The sequence below is a fragment of the Camelus dromedarius genome, chromosome 5 (assembly GCF_036321535.1).
Source record: "Camelus dromedarius isolate mCamDro1 chromosome 5, mCamDro1.pat, whole genome shotgun sequence".
NCBI lineage: Eukaryota > Metazoa > Chordata > Mammalia > Artiodactyla > Camelidae > Camelus > Camelus dromedarius.
Genome location: NC_087440.1, coordinates 21,561,403 through 21,583,054, shown reverse-complemented (window position 1 = coordinate 21,583,054; position 21,652 = coordinate 21,561,403). Strand labels below are relative to the sequence as shown.

Here is a 21,652-nt window from a genome sequence, read left to right as displayed (position 1 = left end):
TTCCCTTTGGGATTCTGGAAGGACAGCCTCAGGGCGCTCTCAGGGGAACAGGCTGACGAATAGAGCCAGCAACCCAGAGGGACTCCTGGGTGGGGCCCCTAAACACTCTCCACTTGGAGCCTGTCAGATCACAATGACAAGGGGCTTCTGGTCTAGGGGGTGCTGGGGTGCGTTCTGTGTTTCCCTCCTGGTAGAACTGGGCTTGGCTACTGGCTACAAGATACCCCAAGGGAGGTGCATTCAGAGCTGGTTTAAGACTAGAAGGTTAGAAAAGGCCTCAGCCAGACAGAGCAGAGCCTGGGGAAGCCCACAAGGGTCCTTGAAGGAAGGGCTCAGGGGAGTCAGACTCCAAAATGGGTGAAACAGAACTAGGAGGCAGCCAGGGGGTCGAGCCTGGGCCCACCTCTGCTACTAATCAGCTTTGTGATCTTTAGTTAGTTGCTTACCCTCTCTGAGCCTTAAATTGAGAAAAGACAAGTCCTGTTTACCTCTCAGACATAGAAGTACCAGATACGAAACTTCTGAGGATGCGTTAAACACCAGCAGCTTGGGGCCCAGGGAATCAAAGCCCCCTGCGCCCCCCAGGCTTCCCCTGGAGCCTACCTGCCGTGCTGCTCAGGGCGCAATGCCGGCTTTCAGCCTGCCCTTCAGATGGTGCTGCGAATAGGGTCTCCATCCCAGACAGCCTGCCACCCAGACAGCCATAGGTCAAAGCCTGCCTCCCAGGCAGAGGACCCTGCCTCCAGCCCCTTCAGCTGCACTGGGGAGGCCATGCCAGCTGAGTTAGCATGTCTGGGGGCCAGCGTCTCTCGCCTGACTCGGCCCTCACCTTAAGGAGGTGTCTTTTCCGTCATAGTGGTCCCTTGGCCTCTCACACTGGGCTTCTATGAGGTCGAAGGAGGCTGTGGAAGCCACGTTCTGAGGGGAGATGAGAGGCAGGGGTTACCACGGCCACCCCTGCTTTCCCCTGTGGGGCCTCTGTCCTGTGCCCGTCCGCCCACTGCCCGGTACCTCTGCCACCGCCCTCTCATCCCAGGACAGGCTCCGGCAGCTGTCCCCCAAGGCCCCATGGCAGCTGTGCCGGCGGCTCAGGCTAGGCTGTGGAGAGAAGGCGGTGAGGCCACACCAGCCTTGTCAAAGCCTGTGTGTCTGCAGAGGCTCCCAGGGCAGGTGCTAGGCTGGACCAAGGAGCCCACAGGAAAGCGGGAGCCAAGGAGCGACTTCCAGGGAACCCAGGAGGAGGAAGGGGGCCCACCCCATCCTGGATGAGGGCAGAAGCTGTGCAGTGGCCCCAGGGAGCCAGATTGTTGTGGCGGGGAGCGTGTCCACCACAACTCCAGGGCGCCTGGCCCTGTGCCTTCCGAGGCCTCCAGCAGTCCTGTGGAGGGAGCTGCAGCAGAAGGAATCCCTGGGCACTTACCTTCCTCCCCCACGGCAGGAGCTACTACTTAAGCTCCCCTGAAGATCCCTCCGTGGTGGGGGTACCCTTTGCATCCTTACCCCTACGGCCCCGGCTGCATGCTCCAGGGAGACAGTGGTGGTGAAGGTTATGTGCGGCCCAACAGGGACGTCTGGCTGCAGGTCCCTTGTCCCAGCCAGCTGTGCTCCAGGCCACCAGCTTCCTGAGAAACTCTGCTGGAGGGAGGTTAGCCCACTGCCAAGCCTCTCGGGTTGCAGCCCTTTCACCTGTTGCAGCAGCTTCTGGTCCATCTTGGGGAGAAGAGAAGGGGGGCCGGGTCAGGGTTCCTGTGGGCTCTGTGCCCCAGCCCCTCCTCCCCACACCGCTCCCACCCAGAGGGAGCCCCTGTCTCCTCGTTTTTCAGCTCTTCCTGCTTCAGCTCAAGAGACTTCCCTCTCATCCCAGGCCACAGGGTGCCCTAGCTCACCAGGAGGTGGGGGTGACAGGACACTCTAGCTGGCAAGGGAAGAGCAGCGCTCTCCTGAAGGGTCAGGTGTGGGCTCAGTGCCTGCGGATAACCCAACTCTCAGGCTAAGACCAGGATCGCTCCCGCCATCGGTCCCCAGGCCCCTCCCTCCTAGGACACCCAGCTTCTGCTCACCCTCACCTTCCTCTGAAGCTGGGCAAACCTCTCTTCCTGGGCAGCCAGCAGCTTTTCAAAGTCCTGGTGTCTGCAGAGCAGCAACTCCACGTCTGACACTGAGTGCTGGGGAGAAGGCAGCCAGGGTGAGGCCCAGCTTGTGGGGGCACAGAGAGCCTTCCCCTCACCCTCCACAGCCTGGCCCAGGGGACAGTGAGCAGAGGAGCCACGGGATCTGCCCTTGGTTGTGGCTGTCAGTGCAGCTGGCTAAGGGGCAGGGCCCCAGCTCACCCCGAAGTTGGGGTCCAGCAGGAGGCCCTCCCGGGAGGCCAGCCAGGCCTCGGCCTGATCCATCCCCTGCCACAGCTTCTGCAGATGCCAGCTCTCCTCACAGCGTCCCTGGCGCAGGACCCAGGCCTCCTCGAGCGCCTGCAGCCGCCCTTCCAGCTCCTGCAGACACTGGGTCACCTGGTGGGAGGGCGCCGTGGGTGGGATGCTCAGCCAGAGCACCCGTTAGGGCGGGGCTGGAGTGCCCAGGAGAGGTGTGGGGGAAGACCCTGAGGCCTGGACCGTCCTCTTCTCTGCCCTCTCTCCCCACCTCTTTCCTGGCCTTCCCCTTCTGCTGGGGGTTCCGAAGCCCTGGGTAACTGGGCTCTGTGCCCAGCTCAGCCCCAGACTCATCTCAGTGCTCATACCTCCAGGGACATGAAGTGGCTATTGTCCACCAGCTGCTGCCCTTCCTGCCGTACATTCTGGGCTTGAAGGCAGTGCTCCTTGATGTCTCGCCCCAGCTCCTCATGCTGCTCCAGGAGCTGCTCAGCTCCAGTCACATCCCCAGCCAGCTCCTCTGAAGACACCATCACCTGCTTCTCCTGAGCCCATGCTCTGCGGGCAGGGAGTGGAAGCTGCTGTCAGGGCCAGGAGCCCTGTGGGGTGGGGAGGGGGGTGGAGCAGGGCAGGAGCTGCACCAGGGGCTGAGGACGGTAGCTCCCCAGAGAGCTGGGGTGACCCTGCAGGGTAGAGCTAAGCCAACAGCCGGGGAGGACCCACTTACAGCAGTTCCCGACAGCGTCCGAGGAAGGCGTGGCCCTGGGCAGCCTGCTCCAGCTGCTGACCCCGCTCCTGGGCCTTCACGTTCAGGCTGGCCCAGGCCTTCTGCACCTCAGCCAGCTGCTTGGCCAGGCCCTCCTGAGCCTCGGGGTGTAGCTGGCCCAGCCGGCAGGCCTCGGTCGGCACCTGTGCCACCTTCTTCTCCAAGGCTGTCAGTTCCCTCTGCCGCCAGAACACATGATCAGGCCTCACCCCCCGGCACCTGATGCCTGCTCCTCTTCAGGGAGCACCCAGTTCCTCTGGGGAGTCGGTTCTGCTTCCAGACTGCTCCACAACCTGAGGCAGGCCCTCCCTTCCCACCGCCTTCAGGGAGGGGCTGAGACGGGCAGGCCGTGGCATGTGGATCCTCACCTCCAGACATCTGTGCTGTTGCTGCAGGGTCTGCACCGACGACAGGCTGTGGCCACAGGCATCTCCTGCCATCAGGCTGGCCTTCTCCTGCATCCAGCCCCGGAGCTCGGCTGCCATCTGCTCAAAGCCGCGGACCTCCCGGGCTGCAGCCAGGTTCTGGGAGAGGAGGGAGGGCCTGCTCTGGCCATGGTCCTCTCTTCCTGGAGACATGGCCTCCTGGGCTACCTCCTTTTATTTTTTCCTTATTTTTCAAAATTGTTTATTTTTAAATTAAAGTATAGTTGGTGTACAATATTATATAGGTTATAGGTGTACAATGTAGTGGTTTACAATTTATAAAGGTTATACTCCATTTATACTTATTATAAAATATTGGCTATATTCCCAGGGTTGTGCAGTATATAGTTTTAGCTTATTTTGTACCTAATAGTTTGTACCTCTCAGTCCCTCACCCGTGTCTTGCCCCTCTCCACTTCCCTCTCCCCCTGGTAACCAACAAGTCCACGGGGATTGGTGACTCTTCCATGAGCACCAGGTGCAGAAAATGTCCTAGATGTGGCAGCCACTCAGTGAATGTGTGATGTTGCTGATGACACGTGGTGGGGCCCCAGGGGACATTCTGTGAGGAGAGGGTCTTCAGTGCATACTTATGAGGAAGGCAGAGGTGGAGACTCGGAAGCAGGCGGGAATGGGTCTATGTGAGGGAGGAAGTTGGTTTGGGGGATCTGGTTGAGGAGAAGAGGGTCTGCTCAGGAGGCTGCCCAGCCAGGACTCTCAGAGACAGCCTCCCTGGGCTGCAGGCTCTGGCAGGGGCACAGGGATCTGGGCTGCTTTTCTAGAAACTGCCAGCTCTGGCTGAGAGCTAAGGTGATAGGGGAACACTGAGGATTTCCTTGGCGTACAGATCCACTCAGAGCATGAGGATGAGACCTCACCCAGTGAGCTTGTGTGGTGAAGGAGACACCAAAGAGGCATGTGTCTTAATGAAACTGAAGCCTGCGTTTAGCTGGGGGTTTAGAGGGGGTCAGATGCTGGCCAGACATGCTCTTTCTCCCTCGAGGTGTCAACTGCACAAGGAGGAAACCAAGTTGGTGCAAAGACTCAGAGGGGCTGGAGGTGGAAGACTTTGAGCCTCTTGATCTGCTTGGCACTGGGAGTTAGAGGCAGACACCTCCCTCCACTCACCCACCCACACCCAAACCCAACTGAACTGGTGGGTCTGCTGTCCCTGGCCCAGACAGAAGGCACAGATGTCCCCACCCCTCGGCTGCCCCTGGTCTGGTCTGGAGGCACCCACCTGTGTGCGGGCTTTCAGTGCCCTGTCCAGCCTCTCCCAAGCGGCCTCGACGCGGCTCCGGTGCACTTGAATCTGGGGAGAGCACCTGGGTGCTGCTCGTTCCAAGGAGCCTGCCCGCTCCCGCAAGGCCTGCACCCTGGCCTGCCCCAGGCTCTGGACTTCCTTTCTGAAAGCATCAAACTTCTGTTCCAGCACCTGCAGGGTGTAGGGCCGGGGAGGGTCACTCTGGAGGTGGTATCCTGCAGCTCCCAACGCTGACGAAGGGCTTGGCAGAATTGGCCACTTTTGACGTCCTGAGGCCCTGCCTCAAGAACTGCAGGGATCTGCCCAGAGGCCCCCACTTCCCATCTGCTCCCCTGTCACCCTCCCTCTTTGCCTTTGTAATCCACTGTCCTCCAGGTTCACTCAGGAGTGACTCACCTTGACGGCCTCCAGGTCCTGCCCATAGTCCTGGGACTCAGCAGAGGCCACTTTGCTGGCCAGCCAGGCGTCCAGGAGCAGGGCTTCCCGCTCCAGTTGGTGGAGCTGCAGCTGCTCCCGCAGGCCTTGCCCCCTGCCCTCCGCTCTCTGCAGCAGCCCCGAGTGGGCCTCCCTCACTGCGCGCATCTGGGCGAGCACCTTAGGGCTGCGGCAGGAAGGACAACCCATTAGAGCACTTCCTCACCAGGCTAGATCAGCCTTCTGCCTCTGTAGGGACAGGAGGGGCCCTGCCTCTCCTCCCTATTTGGTCCTGGCTCCGACCCACCTTTCTGGGTTCGGCCTGCTCTCAAGGAGGGCAGCTCTCTGCTGCAGCCTCTCGATGAGAGGACTGAACGCCTCCAACTCTCTCCTGGTGGCGTCCAGCCTCCGCAGAAAGGCCTGAGTGGCCTCGGCACTCTGGCCCATCTCCTCCGTGTCCAGGACACAGCCCCGCTCTTCCAGCCAGGATTCTGCCTCCAGGAGCTGGGGTGACAAAGGGGACAGTTTTCCCTGGGTGGTACCCTCCAGGGCTCTCAACTTTGAGTTCATGACCTTGAGATTTAGAGCAGTGAGTGGTTCTCAGCCTGGCTGACTGGGATCACCTGAGAGCCTCAACAACTCTCTATGCCTGGCTCTCCCCCCATAAGATTCTGATCTGGTCTGGAAGGGAGCCTGGGTAGCAATCAGCATTTCTCCAAGGTTCCAGGTAATTCTCATGTAAAGCATTGATTAAGAATCACTGGTTTAGAAGAAACAGCAAAGCAAAACCAACCCAAACCCAGGGGGCCGTTTTCTGGGAAACAAGCTGAAGGAAACGACTCAGTGGAGGTGACAGAAAACACACAGAGAGCCTGGAGCCCCAGCCGGGGGTTACCCTCCAGGCCTGCCTACGCCTTGGGTGTCCTCCTGCCCGGCCCCACCTCACCCCTCACCTCTGTCAGGAACTGCTGGGCCTCCTGAGCCTCCTGCAGCCTCCGCCGCCTCTGTGCAGCCTCTGCCCGCAGGCGGCCCACGGCATCCTCCAGCTGCTGCACCCGGGCAGCCACGTCGCGGGCGGCAAAGTGCCCAGCCTGCACCAGCTTGCGCCCTGTGCCCAGCACTGCCCGGGTCAGAGCCTCGCGGCTACTCATCTCACTCTCCAGGTTCTGCAGAGACAGGACCCGGGGATGCTCCTGGGTGCTCCTCTGGGGACCCAGAGCTGTGTTTGAAACCTTGTGGGATCCCACAGATGCCCCCAAAGAGAACCCTGTCCTTGTGACCAGCAAAGAATCTAAGGCCCCAAAAGCCTTTTGGAGGCAGGAAGCTCCCAGCACCAGTGGCGGATGGAGGATGGCCCTGCCCTTCCTAACGGGCCCACACCTGGTGCTTCTCCTGCAGGTGCCGCACGGTGCTCAGGCTCTGGCCACAGTCTCGTGAGGCAGCCAGGGGCAGCTTCTCCCGCACCCAGGCCAGCTCCTCATCAGCGTCCCTGAAGAACTGCAGGAGGAGGCTCCGGGCCTCCAGGGCTGTCCTGCGCTCCCGCAGGGGCTCCCTCAGGCCCTCGAACCTGCAGCAGTGGAGGGCAGGACCAGGGTGGGGGACCCTGGTTGTCACTATGATGGCCAGACTGTGACCCACCCTGTGCCCCTCATCATGGGCTGGCTGGGGGAGGCCCTGGGGAGATGAGTGAGGGGCAGGGAGGAGGGATGGATCTACCTCTGAAGCAGCCGCTGGAACTGCTCTTCCAAGTCTTGGGCGAGGCTGGGGCTTTCCCGCACAAAGGCCTGGGCCTGGCCCAGCAGGGCCTGTGCCCACCCGGCCTGCCTGTCCACTGCTGCCTCCAGCTCTCCCTGTGCCCCTAGGAGCTCGTCCAGCCCAGGCTGGTCCGGGCCCCCGATGGGGGCCCTTAGCTTGACCTCCACGGGCTCCAGCCAGCTCTCCAGTTCCTCCACACTCCGCCGCAGACGCTGGGCCTGAGGCAGAATGTGAGGTGGGCATGCAGGGGAGAGGCCTAGAGCTGCATCTAGCCTGCTCTGTAGCCCACAACCTCACCTCACGGGCCTCCTGTAGCTTGACTGCCTTCCTCTGGCAGTTGGCCTGCAGCTCCTCCCAGAGCTTTCTCAGCTCCTGCAGGCGCTCCTGGATAGTCTCCGAGGCCGGGTGGCCTTCCTGCAGCAGCCTCTGCCCCTCCTATAGTCACAACATGGCACACACCTCATGGAGTCAGGACTGCTGGTATCAGGGCCCTTGTGTTGGCTCCAACAACCACCCCCGTGGCTGCAGTCTGTGTGCTAGCTGTGTGATCTCAGGCAAGTTCCTTAAACTCTCTGAGCTCATTTTTCTTAGCCACATAATGGAGACAGTAATGGTTATTTTGTTTAAACGAGAGAAAACATTTCAAATACTTATATTAGACTGAGGCGGCCTGGGGTCAGGGCCTACCCTTTGTAGGTGGAAGAGGGTAAATAAAAAAGGTGCTGTACTTTGACTCCTGCACCCACAGGACTTCCAGCTGGGCCCTGACTCTCCTCTGATGTCTTTCCAAGAGAGTTTTCAAAACCATCACAACAAAACACTATCTTTGAAATTCTTGAAAAGGCACCATTTTTGGAGAGGGTGCCCCAGGGAAGCCTCTGTGACTCACTACCCTTTGGTGCTTAGTACAGCATCTGTAAACAGAAAGCATTCACTGAAACTTGGCCATCCACTGCTGTGGTTCAGAGCCAGTTGCCAGGGCTCTGTGGGGTTGCCCTGCTCTGGCCAGTAAGCCCGGCCCAGGCCCCCAGGGCCTCACCGTCTGCAGCCTTTGTTGGTGGTGCACACCCGCATCCAGCTTGGCCTGGAGATTCTGCTGCTTCCGCCACTGTGCCTGCAGCCCGGCTGGGTCCTGCCAGCCCTCTTCCAGGGCCACCAGGTTCTTCTCCCTCAGCCATGTGGCCACCTGGGCACACAGGGAGGACCAGGCTCTGCTGCCTAGGGTGCTTGTCCACCTCACCTCTGGGCTGCCCCGGGGAAGGGTGGCTTTTTCCTGGGGCAACTCCTTCCCCCCCCAGCACAACCACTCCCCACCCCAACCAAGGAGAACCTCGTAGAAAGCCTGCAGGAAAGCCTGCAGCTGCCTGAGCTCCTCCAGCTGGCGGTGACGGGTCCTGGCTCGCTCCAGGAGTGCCTCTTTCCTGCCGGAAGGAGGGTGTCAGGGGCCTCAGGTCTGCTCACTGGGACCTGGAGCTGCTACGGGGATGTGTGTGCACACATGCACACACGCGTGCACATGCGTGCCCTTCCAGCCCTTCTTGTGGATCAATATACCCTGAGTCTGGGCTTTCCTTTGTTTCTTTAATTTTTTTTTTTTTAGGGTGGGGGGAGGTAATTGGGTTTACTTATTTCGAGGAGTTACTGGGGGTTGAACCCAGGACCTCACGCAAGACGATGCATGCTAAGCATACGCTCTACCGCTTGAGCTATACCCCACCCCTGGGCTTTCCTTTGAAATAGAGACACACCCTACTTCCCCTCTTCATTAGTGCCTGTTACGGGCTGAATTGTGTCTCCGCAGATTCTTAGGTTGAAGTCCGAATCCTCAGTATGTCGGAATGTGACTGTTTTTGAAGATAACGTCTTTAAAGTAGTAATTAAGTTAAAATGAGGTCATTAGGGTGGGCCCTAATCTGATACAACAGGTGTCCTTATAAGAAGAGATTAGGACAGGAACACACACACAGGGACGGACTGTGTGAAGGCAAGGAGTGAGGCCTCAGGAGAAACCAGCGCTGCTGACATCTTGATCTTGGGATTTCTAGCCTCCAGAATTATGAGAAATAAACTTCTCTTGTTTAAGCCACCCAGTCTGCGATATTTTGTTATGGCAGCCCTAGCAAACTAACTCAGTGTCTACATCACTGTTTTGATCAGACACTGCTATTAGTGCGACTTTGTTGGGATGTATTTGTAAGTGTGCGTGTGTATATTTGTACTGATTTATATATGTGTGTACTTCTGTACAAATATAGTAAGTCCATTACCATATGCGCAAAAATAGACATCAGAAGTGAGATCTATTAAAGAGGAAAAGAAGTTCTAACACCCCTCACCCTCACCCCACCTGGGTGCACACACACCTCCCACCAGTGTAGCCCCGACGCTGGCGTGAGTGGGAACGCTTGTGTCCTCCTGCTGGGGCTGCCAAAGGGGGCTGGGGGCAGGGGAGATGCAGAGTCTTGATGGAATGAAAATGGCTTCAGAGGATGCAAGGAGCCTGAGAGGGAGGGGGTAGGGTGGCACTGTCCTGGGGGGCAGCCAAGTCTGCCAGGAACTACCTAAGGGGACTAGGGGGAGGGAGTGTTGACAGAGACCAGCAAACCAACGTTTGCCATCTGTCAGTCAAAGACCTCAGGCAGCCAGGTGGGGCCCACCTGCAGGGAAGAGGAGGGGGTGGCCGCCAGGGCTCCAGCACAGGAGCCACAAGCATTGTGGGCCCTGGTGGGCTCTCTGGGAAGGAGGGAGACCCCTGCCAATCTGGGATCTGGCTTTTGGCCAAATATGCCTTGGCCTGAGGGGCTGGACGGGGCAGCTGAACCAGATGGGATTTTATGAGGGAAAAAGGCAGAGCTCATAGCTATGCCAGCTTCAGTTACATGAGCATAAGAAATCTGCCAACTGTCAGGCACTGCGTCAGGACATCAAGGGTCCCTTTCCCATCCTCACCACAACCCTAAGAGGCAGGTACTGTTACCCCCTCATGGTGAAACGAGACTCCATGAGAAATTTGCCCCAAGTCCCACCGTGGGTGGGCAGCACAGAAACTCAGCTGTCTAACCACTGTGCTCTGGTATCGCCATCCCATGAGGTCATCTCTCTCTCAGTTTCTCACTATATGCTGCTCTGTAAAAGTCCCTTTTATCTTAGCTGGGTGACCATGTGCTGTGTGACTCAGCAGGCTGACACACTGCAGGGCCAGGAGTGGTGGGGTCCTGGCATCCGACCTCAGCACCCGGAAAATGCTGGGAGCCCAGGCTAAGAGGCAGAAGAGCCGGGGAAGAGCCAGACACTCGTGCCAGCCCACCCACCACCCCTTAGCCCCAGAGCCGCTGTACCTCAGGAGCATGGCCTGGCACCGGCCCAGGGCGCCCTGGGCCTCGGGCTGTCCACCCTGGAGCAGGCTGCGGGTGGTGGCCTCCAGCGCGCTGATCTTGTCGGCCCGTGCCTCCAGCTCCCGTTCGTGCACCTTGTGCTTCCACAGCAGGGTCTCCACGTTGGCCGGGGAGTCCTGGGGATTGATGCTGTCCACGGGGCTGCCCCTCCTCCTCCCGAGCTATCTGCTTTCCCACCTAGAACCATCTGATCAAACACATCCCCCGAATCCCTCCAGGCTGTATCTGGCTTTAGGGCAGTGATTCTCAACCAAGCATGGGTCAAGAGTCAGAATTTCCAGAGCAGGTGGAGCTTCTCCATATAACAGGGACACCCCCTCCTCTGCACTCCCAGTAAGGCTACGTCAGCACAGGGCGAGTCAGCCCTGATTATTCTCTGAGCGCCCTCATGGGTCAGGCCCTCCTGCCACAGAGCTTGGGACAGTGGTGGGAAAAGCAAACATCTGGGTGTAAGGAAGTAAGAAGGGCAGAGGTGAGAAGCATGTTGGGAAGGAGGCAAGAATGTGTCCAGGGCCACACACTCACCCTCCAAGCTCCCACGGCACCTCCTGGTGCACAACCAATACCAGTGATGGATGGGTAAGCAACTGCATGTGGTTGAGGGCTGGGAGATGCCCTTGGCCTGGGAGCTCAGGCAGCACTGTCTGCCTTGATCTCTAATGCTGCTCTTGCAAACCCTCCCTCACTCTTGCTGGGCACCTACCCCTAGACCCTCACTGGCTGGGCAGTCTTCCTGGCTGCAGAGCCAACTTTCCATCTGCTCCACAGAGCTCAGAACTAGCTGTTGAAAAAGAAAAGGAAAAAGGCAAGAGGAAGTGAGCAGAGGGTTCAGGGAGAGTGAGCCTGTTGGGGTTCCCAGTGGGGAAACCAGGATGCTGGGGCCTGGCTTAACAGAACGAGCCCACAGCAGGAAGACTTGCAGCGCACGAGCTGAATGGTGCGTGGTAGGTGGTGGGAAAAGCCCCTGGTACAGCAGTCTTTCTGGCTTTGGCTTTGACCAGGGGCAGTGGGTTTAGCATAGGCCTCAGGGGCAGAGTTGGGATGAAGGCTGCCTACCTGCAGCTCCAAAGCCTGCTGCAGCTGGAGCTGGTGGTCCTGCCAGGCCCGTTCCAGGCTGTTCAGCTCCTGGTCTAAACCAGCCAGGGCCTGGCGGATGTCGGGGGTGGCTGGGTGCCCGGTGGCAAGCAGTTGCTGCCCGGTGCTTCGGGCCAGGCTGATGCTGTCTGTTCGGGAGTCCAGCTCGGCCTGTAAGAGGACTGGGCTCAGATCCCAGAGGCTGAGGCTCCCTGAATGGGAGGGAAGAAGCCCAGTGGGAAGGAGGAGAGGTGGGCAAGACAGCTGAGGGGATTAGGGTGGAAGAGGTGAAAGGCAGAGGCAGCTGATGCAGAAAGAACCCAAGAGAAAATTGGGATCACAGTAAGGGGGAGGCCAGGGAGGACATGAGATCCCAAGAAAGGCCCCGGGGCCTGGGCCGTTCACCTTGCACTCCTGCTGTTCCTGCAGCATGTGCTGGACCTCCGCAAGGCTGCGTGGGGTGCTCCGGGCATCCATGTCAGCTCGCAGCCTCTGGGCCCAGACCAGAAATTCCTGCAGCATCACCTGCAGCTTCTGAGCTTGGTGCAAGGCATCCAGCGACTCCTTCCTGTCCACCAGGGTCATTAGCTAGTCCCAGGGCCTCCAAGCCCCTCCTTCCCCCTGTGCCCACAGGTGCCTTCTCTCCCTGAATCCCCTCAGCCAAAGAAAGGGCCCATGGGCTGGGAATTAATACGGTGACAATACAGATGGTTATTGCAAGGACAGAGGAAGACTCTTAGGGGCAGTCTGGGGACTGGGATGCTACAGGGGACGGGTCCACGAGGGCAGTGAGGGAAAGAGGCCCCAGGCTTGTACCGCTTCTGGGCCCTGCTCCGGAGCTGCCACCAGCTGTCCATCATCTCCTGCTGCTTGAGGCTGAGGCTGTGGGCTGCCCCAGGGCTTCTCTGGCAGAGACGGCCCACCTCACGCTCTAGGGGCTGTGTGAGAAGCTAGGGTCAGGGGCTGGGGCAGGGAGGCAGGTTGTGCTCAGGGGAGCCCCAGCTGCAAGAGGCCCCAGCCTGTGGGTGTGCAGCTGAGTGGATCTGGCTGGCTCTTGAGGTCCTGACCCCCACCCTGCCACCACATGCCTGCCCAGGGTCCCACAGCGGAGGTCCCCTGGGCCCGGGCCCACCTCCGCGCCCAGCTGCACACCTCCACTTGTTCCTGGATGAGGCCCATTTCCTGCTCCACCTGCTCGTGTTTCCGCATCAGCCTCTGCACACCCTCCAGATCTTTCCCGTAGTCCAGGGTCTGGACCAGGGTGGCCTGGAGAGGAATGGGGTGTTACCAGTGGCCTTTGCTTCAGCTCCTCCCTCATGGCAGATGGGTCACCGGCAACAGGGTTTCTGTGTGCGAAGCAAGCGCCCAGCCTGATTCCCTTCTCAGTGTCCTCCGTGGGCTGGAGCAGGACGCTGACCCTGACCAGAGGGCCCTTCCTTTTGTGGAGGGGGAAGATTCCCAGGAGGGACTTGAGCTGGAGTTAATACCCTCCACCGGTGGTGCCTCCACATGCATCGTCTCACTTGCTCTCATTCCTTCACGAGGACAGTGCACGGACCGGCCTGGCTGAGGCAGGAACCAGAGGGGCGGTAGGAACAGCTGGCAAGAGCCCTTTGCGTGCCCAGAACAGGGCACCACCTGCTTCCTGGGGGGCTTCTCAGGCTGCAGACCACTCTTCCGCTCCGGCCTCTGCCAGCACCTAGGCCACGTTTCTCTGTGGCTGCTGACACAATCCGCAGGCAAACCTCCTGCGGGTTCTGGCCTTGCTCAGGGACAACAGAGGAAACAGTGTGTGTGGGGGGTCCTCTGGCCTCTGGACACAGTGCTTCTGAGGGAGAAAGGAGCCAGGTGGGCCAGCCTCCGAGCATGCAATGGGGGCTTCTAGGTCCAGAGTTAACCCCGAGAGCTCCTGGCAGACCCCCTGATGGCCCCCTGGCGGGACGTGCCTCCCAGTACCCAGCTGAAGAGGAGAGGCGGATGAGGGGAGAGATGCAGAGACTCAGGCGGCACTGGCTCCTGGGCTGAACCGGCTTTTCCACTGCTTACCTTCTCCCTAATCAGCTCAGTGATGTCACCCAGCTTTTGGGACAATGCATGTATCTCCAGAGCCCCTTCAAGCTGCTGCTGGTACCGGAGCAGGTTGCCATGGAAACTGTTCCACCTGGCAGAGAGGGTGTAAGGCTGAGTCTGAGGTGACCCTCCAGCCCGTCTCCAGCCCCACTGCTTCCGGCTCAGAGACTGGCCTGCTGTTGAGCTGGTGTCGCCGCTGGCAGATGGTCTTGACTTGCTTGGGGTCCCGGTTCTTGAGCTGTAGTGACAAGTCGTTGATAATCCTGATGCGGGCGTCATCCACCGTGTCCTGTGGGGGGTGCGGGGTGAGGGCATTGGCAGCACCTGCTCTGAGACCCTTCTTTGCACTGTAGTCAGCACTTGGAGGGTTTGCTTGGTCCCAGAACAGCACGAGGAATAACATGTCTGGGGAGTGGAGGCAGCTGCTGCTTCAGCTGTGGACATCCCACCGCATGCCGGGTGCAGTGAGGAAGATCCACTTGGGGATTGTAGCCCCAGGGCTGTCTCTAAGGCTGGAAAATATGCTCCCCAGGTCAGGACCAGGCAGGAGGGAGAGGGCAGGCATGCACAGAGGAACAGAAGCTTTTAAAGTTGCAATGAAGCTTCTCAGGATAAGAAAAGCAAAGAAAGTGTAGAAGGAAATGGTGAGTGCCAGCCCCCTGGGGTTTGGGTGTCCCCACCCCTGGGAGTCACTGGGCCTCGGCTGCCACTGCTTAGACACTGGGTGTGGCTCATGGGTACATGGGGAGGGGGTCTGTGGCACTGGGTGGGATGGCAGGCATCCTGACCCTGTAAAAGCACCTTGCATTGGTCTACGTTTTCAAAGCACTTCCCAATAGGTGTCTCATACGAGGTGGGCAGGGAAGGGGGTTGCTCTCTCTTACAGAAGCCAGAGCAGAGCTCAGAGGCTAACATGGTGAACTTATGGCACAGGCAGGACTCAAGCCCAGCTCCTCAAGTGTATCTAATGCTCTTTTTACTACGGCATCTGGCACAGTGGCTGTGAAATTCCACCATTAGCAAAGGCTATCTTAGATCAGAGCATCGCAGCTTTTAAAAAGTCATACATACTTACCTCAGGGGGTGAAGTTGGTGTGTTTAGGCTCTAACACTTGATTCTGAAACATTTACCCAATTTCTTTCCTCTATACCTTATAAGAAAAATAGATTTTTGGATTGTGTGTCTGGGGTAGGGGGGTGAGCAGGTGCTGAAGTGCTGAACGAGCAGCTGCAGTTTTTTGATTGTCCACTACGCCCAGACGTGTGTGTTCTTTATTTTAAAATTTTGAAATAATTGCAGATGCACATGAAATTGCAAAAGTAGTACAGAGAAGTCCCATGTCACCTTCACCCAGCTACCCACGATGGTAACATCCTATGTAACTGCAGTACAATATGAAAACCAGGACACTGACTTCAGTACAAATGTTAACTAAACTACAGACTTCATTCAGACTTCATCAGTTTCTACATGCACACATCTGTGTGTGTGGGTGGCATAGTTCTAGGCAGTTTTATTATATATACAGATTAGTGTAACCACCACCATCACACATACAGGCTCCCTTACCTATGAGGTAAGCAGTAGCCCCATTTTAAAGATGAAGAAACTGAGGCTCGGAGAGGTGAGGGCACCTGCCTAAGCATGTGCAGGTTGTAAGTGCAAAGCCGACACGAGAGTTCACATCTGGCCCCAGAGCCCGTGCTCGGTCACTGCTCTGAGCTGCATTTCCCAATGCGGGGATGCACTGGCCTACCTCTCCCCCGTGGGGCCCCCTTACCCCGGCCCAGACTCCTTGCAACTTGTGGAGCCGCCTGCGGAGCTGCAGGCAGTGCTCAAGGTCCTGGCCCAGGTCGCCGACGTCCACCGTCACCTCCTGTGGAGGCCAAGTGTCCGGAAGGCTGCACTCTGAGCATCCGGGCCCAGGTGCACCCATCCCTCAGGCACCCAGCTGCTGGGGCTGTGGAGGGGCAGGTGGAGGCTTTGGGAACTTCCTGCTGGGGCTCCCTCCTATCAGGCAGGGAGCTGCAGGCCTGGGGCTCCCTCCCCAACCTGTCAGCCCCACAGCCCCACCCTGGCTCTGTCCTTGCTCAGCTGGGTCTCACCATCTCCTGGATCCAGGCCTCTGTACCATCTACTCTCTGCAGGAATTCCAAGAAGTTCCGCCTGTCCTCTAGGTCCCGGCCCCGGAGAGCCACCGTCTGTCTAAGCTTCTCCCAGTGCTCCTGCAACTCCCGCAGTTTCTGGGAGACCTCTCCCGCCCGAGGGTGGCTTTGTGCCAGGAGAGCCTCGCCCTCCTGGGAAGAGAGGGGACACCAAGAGATCTTGACTGTCACCCTTTCTCTTGCTTGCTTTTTCTCCATCACAGGCTCCCCCCCCCCAGACCTTTCCCTTTGGCCATCCTAGAGTCTTCCCTCTGGGGCAGGGTGGGGCTAAGGGCCTGGCTGTTACCTTGGCAACAGAGGTTATGACCTCTTCATGGGCCTGGACCTCAGCCTCAAAGGCCTGGTGTTTCTGCAGGTGCCTCAAGTTATCTTTCAAGTCCCCAGGAGGGACTGGCTCTTTCAGCCACTGGATTCGCTCCTGGATCCAGTCCTCAGCCTGGCGGGGGTGGGGACATGAATCTCATGATGCTGATGCTGCCTCAGTTCAGAGACATCCCCTACTCCTGCCCTCAGCCATGCCCAGGTAGCTGACTACTGGGCTGGGCAGTGTCCGGTAAATGAGATTCAATGGTCTGAGCCCAGGAAGACACCCCCAGGCCCAGCTGGTCCCCCAGCCACAGGAAAGGGCTGAGCAGGGACCTTGGGTGGGATCTCATTTTAGAGATTCAGCTTGCCTGTCCTAGGTTCCTAGACTGCTCTGCTCCCCCTCAGCACCTCTCTATGTTCTGGCTCTTCAAGAGCTTAGGAAGCAGAGGGGTCTCCACACACAGGGTCTTCAAATCAAATGTTCTGGGCTCCAGTATGGCCTCTGGGAAAGCCATTTAACTCTCCAAACTTCAGTGTCCTTATCACAGGGCTGTGGTGAGGCCTGAATGAGCCCTTGAAGGCGAACATCATTTGCAAACTGTAAAATGTGCCCAGGTGGCAGGCACTGGGCTGGGGTGGCCCTCTGACCTGGGTGGTGGCCCTGGTGAAGGCACCCATCATCAGGGAGGTGTGCAGGGTGTGTCCCCGGCTCTCCACCAGCTTCTTCACCCGAGCCCGGTGCTCCAGCACTGTGTGGAGCATGTCCTGCGTCCTGGGGCCCCCAAGCATCTTCGCCTGCTCACGCAGAGCTGCCTCCTGTGGGCAGGGTGGTAGGACGGGGGACACAGCCCACTGTTTACCATACAGGGGAGGCTGGAGCAGGGGCTGGCCCTAAGGAAAGCCCTGCCCTCAGCCCTGCGTGACCTAGGGCTGCCCAGTCCTCCCAGCACTACCCCCCAGCTCCCCAGTGACCATGTGATATGGAACCAAGTGGCCTCTGTGTCCCTGCAGTGTGATTCACCCCATCCCAGGCCCTCCTCTTGTACCACACGTCCAACTCTGCACAGTCAGCCCCAACCAGGCTCCCCTAGCCCCACAGGCCACCCCCAGACATAAGCATTACCTGTGGGTTCACACCAAGCACCCTGAATTCCCCATTAAGAACTCTCCAAATTTCCCAGACTCCCACCACCCACCTCTGACCACATGCAGGACTCCCCGGACCCATTACCTTCTCATCCTGGGCCATCAGCACCTTCTGGAAGGTCTCATGCTTGCTGATCAACTGCTCCACCTCTTCCACTGAGCTCCCCAGGGCACTGGTTTTCAGGATGACCTGGATCAGCCCACAGAAAAGTCAAAGGGGCCATCAGGGACTATCCAGACAACCAGCCCCCCTCCCCATTTGCAGCCATCTGGGCTAAGGCAGTGAACAGCCCCTGGGCTCTGTATCAGGGAAAAAACCAGAAGCCCCAGGAAGCAAGAGAGCGAGTGAGGGAGGAGAGGGCCCTCTAGGAGGCAGGTATGCCTATTCCAGGATGAGGGCACCTGCCTCCCAGGCGGTGAGGATCTGGTCCAGGTGGCTGCACTTTCTGAGGAAGAGCTGCTCCTGGTGCACGGCCTGCAGCCTCTCTTGCTTTTGCTCCCAGGCCTGGAACACCTGCTCTCGCTTGTCCCGCAGGGCTCGCAGCCCTTCCTGGACCTGGGGATGGGCAAGTAGAGGGAGCCTGCGCTCAGGAGAGCCACGTGGACCAGACAGAAGTGGATGCTGAGGGAAGCCTCCGAGGAGAGGCTGGTGTGGCACAGCGGGGCAGGGTGTGAGCACAGTCGTCAGGTGTAGGCTTGGCCAGGATAGGCTGAGGGGGCACTAGACAAGGGGGCCCACCTCCTTGCCGGAAGTCCCGGCAGCCAGAAGCGCCTGCTGGCCCAGCTGGGCGGCGCGCTGGTACAGCTCCTCCTGGGCCTCCAGCTCTGCCCGAAGCTGGTGGTGGGTGCTGAGCTTTAGCAGGCTGCTGCTGGGCTCCTGGGAGCTCTCCTCCACCTGCAGCTCCTGCCACATGCTGGCCGCCCAAGAGGTGTAGTCCTGCACCTGGATCCCAGGGAGATGAGGGAGAGAGTAGGGTGCAGGCTGGGATGGGCTGGGTGGCAGAGAACAAGGCTCTGAGGCACGACAACAGCCCACGTGGATCCACGCACGTACTGGAGTGGCCCCAAGGCGTCCCAGGTCAGAGCCTCAGGTGAGGGCCCTGGGTCACCTGGTTCCCTTGCTGCCATCCAACCCAGTGCTCCCAGGGCCACTGAACTTCCACAGGTGCCAGACCAGCCTCCTCCTCACCCACACCGAGACTTCTCTCCATCCTTTGCTTTCACTGCCTTTCTTGCTTAGAAGTTCTTCTCCTGCCTTCCATCCCTTCCAAGCTCACACATTCATCAAGGACTGAGGCCTTCTTTGCCTCATGAAGCCTTCCCTGGCCCCGACTTGCCTTGTCCTCTGAATCTCCAGTTCAACACTCACAAGTGGCCTTCTACCGATTTGTGTGCAAACACATGTTAGAGCTGGAAGAGCCTCGGAGCCTTGTCCAAAATCATTGCACAGATGAAGAAGGGTAAATGGCACGTGTGTGCGAGAGTTTTGAAATCTCCAAGCGCTCACACACAGTGGGTAACAAGCTAGGGGTAAGTGCCTTGCTCAAGCCCACGCTGCTAGAAAGTGGCAGAGTTAGGTCTCTAAATGCAAGCCTTTCTGCAGTGTCACACTTTGGGCCTTGCAGCCTACCAGGCACTGGGACATGGGGACTCCTGGGAGAGCCCAGGGCCAGGCCCGCTGTCCCCATCTGACTCTCTGGGGTGTTAGGCTTATCCCCCAGCGAGACAGGCTCCCTGACGGCAGTGGTCCCATCTTTCATAGGCTCCATGTCATCCTCCTCTCCCCACCCACAGCTCCTAGCAGAGAGCCTAACACAGAGGTTAAAAAGATGGCTGATCCAGAGGTCACTGTCTAGGACATTTGAGTCTCCAGTTACGGGCTTTCCTGGGCTGTTTTTCCTCCCAAACTCTGGCTGGGACCCCTGTCTCCTGACTGTGCTGTCACTTACCTGGCCAGGCGGTGACCTAAACCTAAGGAGTCACTGCTGAGCCCCATGCTCAGCCCTCTGACCAGCCAGATGGACATCGCACGTGTCTACACTCGTCTTCCATCTGGAGCTGGAGGGCCTCAGTAGTGCTTGCACACTCATGGTGCAACACAGACACGCGTGCACACACACACACATGCTGCCCTGGGGAATGATGGCTCACCGCTGTGTGGAAGTGGGCCAGGAGCCCTGCCCGCTCTAGCCGGGCCCGGCGCTGCTCCACATGCAGCTTCAGGGCCTCCCAGGCCTGCACCAGAGCCCGCTGCCTCTGCTGCACCGCGTGGGCTTGAGGCCTGGGGCCCAGCTTCTGCACGGTGCCTCCAGCCTCCAGCAGCTCCTGCAGCTGGGGACAGGGTAGAGGGTAGGGAGGGAAGGAGGGAGTCCTCCTAGAGGCTGAAGGGCCTGCCTGTCCCACAGCTCCCTCCTGGGGTCATGCCCTGCCATGCACAATGGGCCCAAATGGCGGCCCTGAGGGAGTGGGGACAAGTTAGAGAGCAGATGGGCAGGCCTGAGGGGGTCTGCGGGGCCTGCAGTAGGAGAGGCGGCCAGACCTGGGCTCACCTGCTGCTCAGTGCCCACAAGTTCAAGCTCCAGCACCTTGTGCCTCCTCAGCTGGGCCTCCAGCCCACACAGGTTCTGGGCCACGTCACAGGGGAGGCTGGTGGCTTTCTCCTGAGGAAAGGAGATGGCCAAGGGGATGAGGAACGGAAAGTGGGGTGCTGAGCCTGGGTCCACTTCTAGAAAGGACCCCCTTCCTCCCCCCAGGCTCACACCTGGACCTGGGTGAGGGCTTCCAACAGATCTCTGTGAACTTTGAGGGTGATCTCAGCATCTCGGAGCCGGCGGCCACGGGCCTGGGTCAGCTCCCACAGCTCCGACCAGGCAGCCCTGCCCATAGGTGCGTGGGAGACCCGCAGCACATCAGCTGTTGACCTAGCACCTCGTTCCACCCCCCTGCTAGGCTGGTCAGCCCACCTGCTCTCTGGGCTGCATCTAGGACTGGCCCGAGTCTTCCCTTCTTAACCCCCTCTCCTGTCTGGCCCTGTTCCTGGAGACTGTCTTTCTAGCTTTGCTTTGTATTCAGTCCTTTGCTGCTGTCACATTCAGCACTTAACTGATTTCTGTGCTTTGTGATGCTCTGTTCATCTTGCGCCTTTGAGTCTCAATAGGTCAACGAGATTATAATCACTCGAGCGCAGAGGCCACATCTCCTCTCCAATCCTTATTCACTCAGCAAACTCTCCCTGAACTCCTAAGGCTTCCACTGGACCAGGCTCTGTGCTGCGGGTTATGAACAGGGACGACCTTGCCTCAAAGCTCACAGGTTGGGGGAGGCCCCCCACCAGCCAGTAGGCAGCTAGGAAGACTTCCCACAGCAACTCCTCCAAGTCCTAGGAGCCAGTGGTTTGGAAAAGTGCTGCTGGGGGTCTGGGAAGGGCTCTCTAACCTGCACACCCAGCCTCCCGGCCCCACCAGCCCAGGCCACCTGCGGCAGGCTGGGCTTCCCAGGGGGCAGGCCCCTCTACAGAAAGACACCTCAGGGGCAGGCAGAGCCCGGGTGACCCTGGGAGCACGTGCCCTCTCTTAATGCTCCGGGCCCGCCGGGCACTCACTGCAGATCCTGCTGCGTCTGCCGAGCCTGGGGGGCAGCACTGTGCCCCTGCTCCAGCAGGCTCTCCGCCAGCTGCTGACAGGTTGCTACCTGTCGGCCGCCCAGCTCCACTTGGTGCTGAAACTTCGCAAACTTGGTGCAGAGACGCTGAAGAGAGAGGGGAGTAGGTGACAGGGTGGCCCCTAGCTGGTGAGGCAGCAAGTGGCCCGGGGAGAGAGGCACCTCAGTGACGTCTGGGCCATGTGGGTTGGATGGCCGCAGTGCCTGCCCACTCTAGTCAGAAGGCCTGTCCTCAGCTCCTGACCCATGGCCCCTTCTCCACACAGTGCAGCCGGCCCCCTGGCCCGCAGTGTCTGGCCTCAGGGCTTCCTCCTTGCCCCAGGCCCCTTCTCACCAGGACGTCCTCGTGGTCCTCCCCAAGGCTCTCTCCTCCTCTGGCTGCCTGCTTCTGGCTGACCAGCCAGCCCTGTAGCTCCTTGGCTTCCCTCATGAACTCATGCAGCTTTAGGGTTCCTTTCAGCTCCTGGTCCCTGTGGGGATAGCCCGTGGTTCCCCAGGAGTTAGCCCCCCCACCCCGGGACATCTGGCCCAGCCAAGATGGATGACCTGAAGGAGGACCTAGTTAACTCAAAAGACAATATTCAAATTTGTGGTCTCTGGCCAAGCTTGAGACTCTGGATTCAGGAAGAAGTAAACATAGGAAATCCAGAGTAGGGCAGGTAAGGGTGTGGATGTGGGGAAGGGATGGGTAGTTGGGAGCTAGAGGGTAGGAGTTCCTGCCCAGTGAAATTATGGAAAGAGGAGATCAACACAGCAAGGAATCACCTGACAGCTCTATGGGCCTGGGTCATGGGCCCCTTCGAACTCAGGGTTACCATATGGAAACAGTCAACCGTGGCTAGGCC

The 21,652-nt window shown here is 59.0% G+C and overlaps 1 protein-coding gene across 1 annotated transcript in view; it reads right to left on the bottom strand.

Annotated features, from left to right (window-relative positions):
* Window positions 1-21,652, bottom strand: part of SPTBN5 (spectrin beta, non-erythrocytic 5) — a 46,249-nt gene that overhangs the window by 1,821 nt on the left and 22,776 nt on the right. The window contains 39 exon segments of the mRNA XM_064486363.1: window positions 604-686; window positions 830-918; window positions 1,012-1,098; window positions 1,421-1,495; window positions 1,570-1,710; window positions 2,061-2,165; window positions 2,331-2,507; window positions 2,735-2,924; window positions 3,094-3,311; window positions 3,501-3,656; window positions 4,798-4,992; window positions 5,218-5,422; window positions 5,543-5,739; window positions 6,189-6,401; window positions 6,616-6,802; window positions 6,952-7,208; window positions 7,288-7,425; window positions 8,030-8,176; window positions 8,321-8,411; window positions 10,329-10,501; window positions 11,089-11,166; window positions 11,442-11,630; window positions 11,865-12,027; window positions 12,276-12,397; window positions 12,612-12,725; window positions 13,506-13,620; window positions 13,703-13,818; window positions 15,311-15,406; window positions 15,636-15,827; window positions 15,982-16,131; window positions 16,650-16,817; window positions 17,233-17,337; window positions 17,554-17,703; window positions 17,887-18,090; window positions 19,299-19,478; window positions 19,697-19,807; window positions 19,909-20,023; window positions 20,749-20,894; window positions 21,142-21,277. Coding sequence (XP_064342433.1) covers window positions 604-686; window positions 830-918; window positions 1,012-1,098; window positions 1,421-1,495; window positions 1,570-1,710; window positions 2,061-2,165; window positions 2,331-2,507; window positions 2,735-2,924; window positions 3,094-3,311; window positions 3,501-3,656; window positions 4,798-4,992; window positions 5,218-5,422; window positions 5,543-5,739; window positions 6,189-6,401; window positions 6,616-6,802; window positions 6,952-7,208; window positions 7,288-7,425; window positions 8,030-8,176; window positions 8,321-8,411; window positions 10,329-10,501; window positions 11,089-11,166; window positions 11,442-11,630; window positions 11,865-12,027; window positions 12,276-12,397; window positions 12,612-12,725; window positions 13,506-13,620; window positions 13,703-13,818; window positions 15,311-15,406; window positions 15,636-15,827; window positions 15,982-16,131; window positions 16,650-16,817; window positions 17,233-17,337; window positions 17,554-17,703; window positions 17,887-18,090; window positions 19,299-19,478; window positions 19,697-19,807; window positions 19,909-20,023; window positions 20,749-20,894; window positions 21,142-21,277 — 5,774 coding nt within the window.